Source organism: Uloborus diversus, chromosome 6 (assembly GCF_026930045.1).
Source record: "Uloborus diversus isolate 005 chromosome 6, Udiv.v.3.1, whole genome shotgun sequence".
Lineage (NCBI taxonomy): Eukaryota > Metazoa > Arthropoda > Arachnida > Araneae > Uloboridae > Uloborus > Uloborus diversus.
The window spans coordinates 137,471,143-137,479,133 of NC_072736.1; the positions used below are offsets into that span (position 1 = coordinate 137,471,143).

Here is a 7,991-nt window from a genome sequence, read left to right on the forward strand (position 1 = left end):
GTGTTGAGCTAGATTTGAAATAAATTGATCTTTTCTTCAAATTCTCATGTAGTGACTCTCAGCTCAAATTGCTTGTGAATCATCACCAATAAAACCAGAGAATTTTAAACAGTATTACTCAGTTAAAATTCAACAAGTTTTTTCTTTCTTTTTTTTCCCCCATTTTTTTTTTTTTTTTTTTTTTTTTTTTTTTTTTTTTTTTTTTAAGCATTGCCTGCTTTTGAAAAATAATTGTTGACAGTTACATCCGTCTCTCAATTCGAAAATAAGAACTAACACCTCTGTTCTTAACTTTAATGTTTATTTCATTTGTTTTGAGATTGTCAATCTGGAATAACTATAGCTGTTACAAGCACTCGATAGTTTATGAATTGTTTATTAGCAGCACTGAGACTCCAACAAAAAGGGCGTTGCTGTATTGGCTCGTGGCTATTCGAATGTTCGTCTGCCGTCGATGTTGTATGTTGAAATATGCCGTCGATATTGAAGCTCGAAATGAGCCTCTTTTGCTCAACCTTTTTTTTTTTTTTTTTTTTTTGTACATATGTTCCAGTTTTTAATTAAAGTTTTAGCAAGTTTAAAATGTTGAACTGTCGTTTTTTCGAATGGAATAGAAAATTTGCTCTCCCAGATAATCAAGCTATTTCGTTGATGAATTGAACAATAGCAGAGCTGAATGGAAAAAAATAAATAAAGAAAATAAGTGTGTCTTCATACCGATAGCTGAAAATATTTTAGCACCTCAGCGAGCACTGTTTAAAAAATCCTAAACTTTTACGGTAAAAGTTACTGGCATCCATGTTCTCCGTAACTTTTACCGTAAAATACTATTTTACGGTAAAATTTTACGGTAGAATAAACGAGAGTTAAAAAGGCAAAATGCACGCAGCAGGATCGAACTCGGAACCTTCGGATTGGCCGGCGACTGTGCTGACCACCATATACGTTGGGACACACCGAGAGTAGGGAAATACGGTTTTACATGCTTCGCACTGCAAGTCACGTGATGTATCAATTGACACTGCAATCGTTTATTTTTTTTGGTACAATTTACTGTCATTTTTTCACTCCATTTTACAGTAGTATTTACCATACAAGTTTCCTGAACTTTTAACAGTGAGGGGTCTCTGAAAACAAACAACAGCTCCACCTCGGAGAGAAAAGCTGGGTAAGAGTTGTCCAATCAGTGAATGAACTGTTCACACATAGTTTGTTTAAAAAGAAAAAATCAAATTTTTTTTTTTCTTAGAAGAGTTGGCGAAAAGTACCTTCTTTCTATACAATTCCAAAAAGAGAACGACGAGAAGATGTTGTGTTCGTCTTCTGGTTAGAAATATTCATTTAGTAGATTGCTGCACTTTATTTCTTTTCCATTTCAACCAGAACCATGAAAACCCTCTTAGTTTTCTCTTAACTACACACGCCAAAAAAAGGGGGTTTTAAATACTATAAAAAATACTAATTATGGACAATTTTATAAAGTTCTGAAAAGAAAATTTGTTTGAAAGTATTTAAGTTACGCTAACATTTTTAGCAGCAGCATGATTATCTACTGAGCTTCTTTATGAGGTATTTCACCTTCAGCCTTCTAAATTAGAAAGGCACTATGACATTTCTATTTACGTGTCTACATTTCTTTGGAATGTTCCTGATTGACTTTTATAGGGAAGTTTTCTGAATTGTTCAAAAATATTCTAGACTAATTTCAGGAAGGTTTCAGACTTTTAGCGGGGTGCTTTCTTGAGTTTTGCTAGATATGTTAATGGAAGAAATTAGGCAAATTAACTGCCCATTATTTTCCTGGATGCTTAAAGCGGTCGTGACTCTATGCAGGTCCGTCGTTTAGGGGATGAGGGGGAGGGGGGGTGAACTGCTCCCCCAGCTTTGAAAAAGTAATGTTTTTACACATAAGTGGGTATGGCTTTTGTTGTTTCCGATGAAGTTTGCATTGTTTCCCCCCTCCCTCTGGAAAAGTTCAAAGTGATGGGCGATCACACCCATGACACGTACAAAACCTTATTTTTTAAGCACAAATTCCTTTTAGAGACTTGATACTTAATATTATTACATAATGGTTCTTTACATTAAAAAATATAAATATTAAAAGATAAAGTTTCAAATTCTAGGAATCAAGTGCAAATGTATAAGCAGAGCACAAGTGATATGGACCCGATTTCAAAAAATCATATTTTTGAGTTCATTTGTGCCGCTGGAGTAGTCACATGTTTACTTCAGAAACATATCGATAATAAATAACAATTTATGCCTGCAAGCCATTTATTCATATTACTCAGAATATCACATCAAAATACTCAATACATAAAATTTTATTATTGGTGCATAATTAGCACTTTGAAGGCCCACAATCTTTCATGGTAAAGGTAAATACGATTATCTAAGATTGATAATTTAAATGCATTTTTTCTTGCTTGCAACAGGCACAAGCAGATTTTTAGATTAAGTTAAATAAATAAATAGATAAAAATATAAGGATAACAGAAAAAATTGGGTCGGACATCTTTAATAAGCTCCGTTGTTTTTTTTTTTTTTTTTTTTTTTTGGATTTAAAAAAGCCCTTTATAACTCTGAAACACGTGCCTGAGATTTTTTTTTTGTGCTTTTTTCAAGTCCTCGCTGTGTATATTTTTACGTTTTTTGCATAAGGTATAAATTTATGTCATAACTTTAAATTTTCTAAAAATCCAAAAAAAATTGATGAGACATAATTTACATTAGCCTTCGAGATCGAATACGAGATTTTTCTTCATAAAGCATTATCATTTATGTTGATAAATTGATGTTCATTAAAGTTTGATGTTCATTTGTTACTACTTTTTCGTATTCTTGAAAATAATAATGATGTTTTTGATAGTTTTTAAAAATAAATGATCAATAAAGAGTTGAAAAATACAAAAAAAAAAAGTATTAAAGCGAGGAAAGCAATGTTTTAGTTAAAAAGAAAAACATGCAGAAAGAAATCTGATAATGAAAAAAAAAGCAAAAAATGCTATTCGCAACTCCAATGAACTATAGGGGGCACTGTAGCCACTTTCTAATGGCGGACGAAAAAGGTAAAACAAACGCACGAAAATGTTAATAAGCCTAGTAAATTTTGTTCGTATGCATGATTTTTTCGCTTTATTCTTTTTAAATTAATTTTCAAAGTCTTGTTGATATTCTGGCCCACGTAGAAAGAAATGAGAATTCAAGAAGCATATTACTAAACGTCAGAAATTAATGCAAACTACGTAGTTCGTAGTTCTAAGCAGCCATTTCCACGACGTTGAATTCGATATTTATCAATTCTTGATAAAACTAAATAATAATTGTGACCTGACAAGAATAACAATTAATGCTAAAAAATTTAATGAGACATTACGAATTATTATCAAAAGAAGATGATATTTCTTTGCCTTGCTTGGCTAGCGCTTATTGTTTTGCATTTGTAGCTGAGTTATTTCTCAAATTCCCGAATCGGTTAATTTAAAATTTTTCTGTTTCGATGTTTCTAATTTCTGAGTTATGATTTAATTATGTCATGCTATGCAAATCTTCAACAACAATCTCACGGATATATGGTGGTAGTTTTCTTTTTAGTTGATCTACCATTATTTCTTTTTACTTATGGAATTCTGTTAATCTTTCTACCATTTTATTCTACTCATGATAAAAATTAAAAATGGTTTAACCAACATGCGGAATCTCGCCAAAGCTACTTTGCACAATACTAAAACTATAACCCTAAACAAATTTGGCGAAACCTTTCAGATAAAAGCAATAAAGTAAATTCTTTCGCGGATAAACATTTTTCATTTTGTTCTACGATAGTATATTCACGAAAATATTTTGCATACTGTCCATTCCAACTAAATGCTGCTGTAAAATATGGATAGTTAAATTAATTTAAGATTAAGAAAAACCCCATATTCTTACAAATTCACACAAAACAATAAAAGTTTTTACCTGGAATAAAGTTATCCAAGTTTGTTAATCCAGAGTTTTCTTCTGTTTTGACTTTCACCATTTCTCAATCAACTCGCGTTTTAGAAGGAAATAAGGAAAACTAATATTGTTTTGAGAAGCTCGAGAATAGTATAAAGGGACGAAACAATTATTGTAGCTGAAAGCAATCAAAGACACATCGATTGCGTTAATAGATACTCAGAACAAACTGCCTGTGTTTACGTCAACAGACACACGTGGAATGCAGTGTGGCAATGTTTTAGTTTTTTCGGCAGTTTTGCAAATCACCGCAAGGTAGCGTATTCGAGCACTGGAGTTGCGAATGTCGAAACTGGTCGAAACATAGCGTCCAAAGAAAAAAAAAAGCTCTTTCCATGCTTCCAAAAAACCATTAAAAAAAAACAACTTTTGACTGAAAAATAAATTAAGGTGTCTTTAAAAAATTTAAAAAAAAAAAAAAAAAATACTTGCTCACCTACATTCTACTGACAGCTAACAGGATTTTTTTCCCTTTGTTTAACTAAAACAACTTCACATTGAATTGAATTGGACAGAAATGAAAGGAGAAAGGGATCTCCTTTTTCTTGTTTTTATCTTGCATTCATTTCTTATTAGGTTTTAGTTTTTAGCAAGTTTGTTTCTGATGAGAAATAAGGAAGATACGACTCAATAGAAGTAATTTTGTGTCAAATGAGTGGTTCTGCTTCAGTTTACAGCATTTCTTAAATAAAACTTTGAAGTTACGGTTTTCATATAATTCCGAATTTTGTCGACAGCTGAAATATCGGCAGGACGTCATGAAAAGAGTTTGCAATCATTCATGTGAACTCGACGTTAAATCCCGGTTATCACAAATTTGCCATTTCAACTGCGCTTGCGCGCGGACTTAGCTGATTTCAAAACTCTTGCTAAATTAATTACAAACATTTTAAATTTGGTAATAAATATGAGATGGCAAAAGATAAAAATTAGAAATCACAAAGTTTTTCTGATTTAGTTTTTAGGCCTCGGTAAAGATTGAATTTTGCGTCTTAATTATTAATGGATTCTGTGTCTGAATCGTCTGTCCTTTTTCAGGACCAAATTTTTAACCTAAGAAGAGCGTAATAGAATTTCAGCATCACTTCTAATACAAAGCCGAACCCTCAACCTAAATAAAAATGTATACTACTAAGTTGTTTACGCCTAACGTAAAATATCCGCAAAAGACGGATTTCTGTACTAATATTCTAATCATTTTTGAAGTAAACAACGTGTTTTACTTTTATAATAAATAAATATTTCCAAACTAATAAATATTGAAATGTCATTTTTCTCTTAAGATTATCAGTTATTCATATCCGTAGTTTCATATAATATGTCACGAAGTCGCTGTGAAAATATTCTAATCGCATTCATTAATTTGGTGGGACTCTCGCGCAGCTTAAATATAAACAAGCAACATGAAATCTTAAAACAGAAAGCCCGAAAAGCTAAGTCCGCACGCAAGCGCAGTTGAAATGGCAAATTTGTGATAGCCGAGATTTAATGTCAAGTGTCATGTGATACACGGTTCGGGTTAACCGTTTAGCTAGTTCGAACACGACCAAATAGAAAATTTCATTTGCTTCCCTGTAACTGTACTGATTGTTTATTTACGTCTGTGATTTTGTTGTTATTCTCGTTTTCTCTTCAATCGGCTAAATACAAAATACTCTAAAACGTTAAGTATGAAGTTAAGGTATAGTAACACATTTATTCAGTGCTCATACCTATACAATAAACGAAAATTTTCAACAGTTTCAAATGAACAAATTCGGAGAATGAAGAATGAGTTGTTCGACAAAGAGAAACTAAGGCAGCAATCTTTAATAACTAGAATCCAAAAAATTGAAGTAAAATATATTGGTGTTCCTACAGATTGTGTTTTGATGATGAATCGGAATATATCTACTCCGTATAATTGTGCTATGCATATGCACGAGTTTCTCTGTCAAAGATCAGTAGTTGCTGAAGTAAACGGAAAACTGTGGGATATGCACAGGCCTTTAGATGAAGATTGCGAATTGCGACTATTAAATTTTCAAACTTCACCCAAGGAATTAAATAAAATCTTCTGGAGGAGCTGTAGTTTTTTACTTGGCATGATCATTGAAAAAGCCTTCAAAGACGATTACTTTGTTGACCTTCATAGTTGGCCAAAACCTTGCGTTGAAAGTGGCAGTTATGTGTATGATGCGGAAGTAGGTATCCCAAACTGGAAGCCAACTCCTGAAGAATTGAAAACCTTTACAACAATGATATGGAAGCTTGGTGCTGAAGACAATATTTTTGAAAGACTTAGTGTCCCAGAGTCATTGGCACTGGAAATGTTTCAACATAATAAGTTCAAACGCCACCAGGTTCCAGATATATCCACTGATGGTTCTGTTACTCTTTATAGAGTAAAAGATCATATTGATATTAGTTGTGGACCAATGATAGCCAATACAAAAATGGTGGGCACTTCTCAGTTCACTGCAGTTCATCAGTTGGATCAGGATTGTGGTTACCGATTTCAAGCACTCTCAATTCCTAAACAACTCACTTTGAATAGTTTCGCCTTTAGTGTTCTTGCTGAACGAGCTAAGAAACTGAATACATCTGGTTTAAAATCCCATGTATCCAAGACTGAAAAGACTGATGATTTTGAGGCTAATCCTGAAATAGAAAATGTATCTGCAAAACAGTGAAATATGTATTTGATGTTAAATAAAAATTTGTAGTTTTTATGGTTAATATATCAGACGGAGTTTTGGATGTGTATGCATGTATGATAACTATATTTTAATTACCAACACAGTGGAATCCTGTTACAACAAAATATCTGTTTCAATGAAATAAATTTACAGTCCTCATTGAATTGCCAGTGCATTGCTTGAATTCCACTGAAACAAAAATTCTTGTTACAACAAAAAAAAGTTGCAATTCCTTAATGTTTGTTGTAACAGGTTTTCACTATTGTTTTGGAATAGCGAGTATAATTGCACATAAGCTTCAAAAAATATATACAGGGTATGTATATATGGGCAGTTCTCAAAAGGTGGGAACAAAAAAGTTAACTTTGAGCAATTTCAAAAATTTTCGAATTTGACATCAATTTTGCTTTTATTCTATAGTATGCATACCTAGAACACAATATATGAGCATGAAAAGACAGCAGGTATTTGTAAAAATTGTTAATTAGCAAATTAAATCGGCTGTCTGTAGGTAACAGATTTTGGACATTGTTGTCCTGTAGGTAACGGATTTTGGACATCATCATAACGTAAGTTTAACCATTTTGACAATTGTTAATCTGATTTTTAACTTTTCCAATGAAAATTTTATTCACTACTTTTTAAATTTTGTAATTTAATAATAAAGAGGATATTAATGAAATACTTGAATGGCTATACATGCTGCTCCTTACATATAATAAAGTTTTGGAATGATTTTGAAGAAGTTGATGCAAGGTTAAAAAAAGCTTCAAATTAAAAATAATACAATTGTAAAAAGTGACATCAGTTTTAATAATGAATATTTTTTCTAATGTCATAAGAATTAAAATGATGTCTAAAAAAATTATTGAAGAAAGAAATTCGTATTTCTATTTGGAGATCGTTAAATTATGTTTCCAAAAGAAAGGAAAAAAAGAATTCTAAAATAATAAAAGCGGAAAAAAAAAAAAAAATTGCTAGCGCAGGTGATAAAGTTGCCAAAACTGGTACAGCTGACGATAAACTACATTTGTCAAATTGGAATTCCCCTCTGGTTACCTTGAGCTTATCGTGTATTGTGTTGTCGCTAACGGAGGTTTGCTTGGCGATTTTAGCGCAAAATGGCTTTTGGTTCGATCATAACCAGCCATGTTTTTACTGTAATTTATGTATTGTTCAATGTGTAACATATCAATTATGCAAAATACCAATGGATTAAAAAAGATAACATTATAATAACGTTTTTTATTGAGGTTAGAAGACAGTAGATCATCAAAAATTATGAATAAATGGACAGAATTATCGGCGTCA

The 7,991-nt window shown here is 32.0% G+C and overlaps 1 protein-coding gene across 1 annotated transcript; it reads left to right on the top strand.

The window, feature by feature from the left end:
• Window positions 1–5,601: 5,601 nt before the first annotated feature.
• Window positions 5,602–6,706, top strand: LOC129224396 (39S ribosomal protein L39, mitochondrial-like). Its single transcript, XM_054858844.1, has one exon. It carries the CDS (start codon window positions 5,673–5,675, stop codon window positions 6,672–6,674), a length of 1,002 nt encoding a protein of 333 aa, XP_054714819.1. The 5' UTR covers window positions 5,602–5,672; the 3' UTR covers window positions 6,675–6,706.
• The last annotated feature ends 1,285 nt before the right edge of the window (window positions 6,707–7,991 follow it).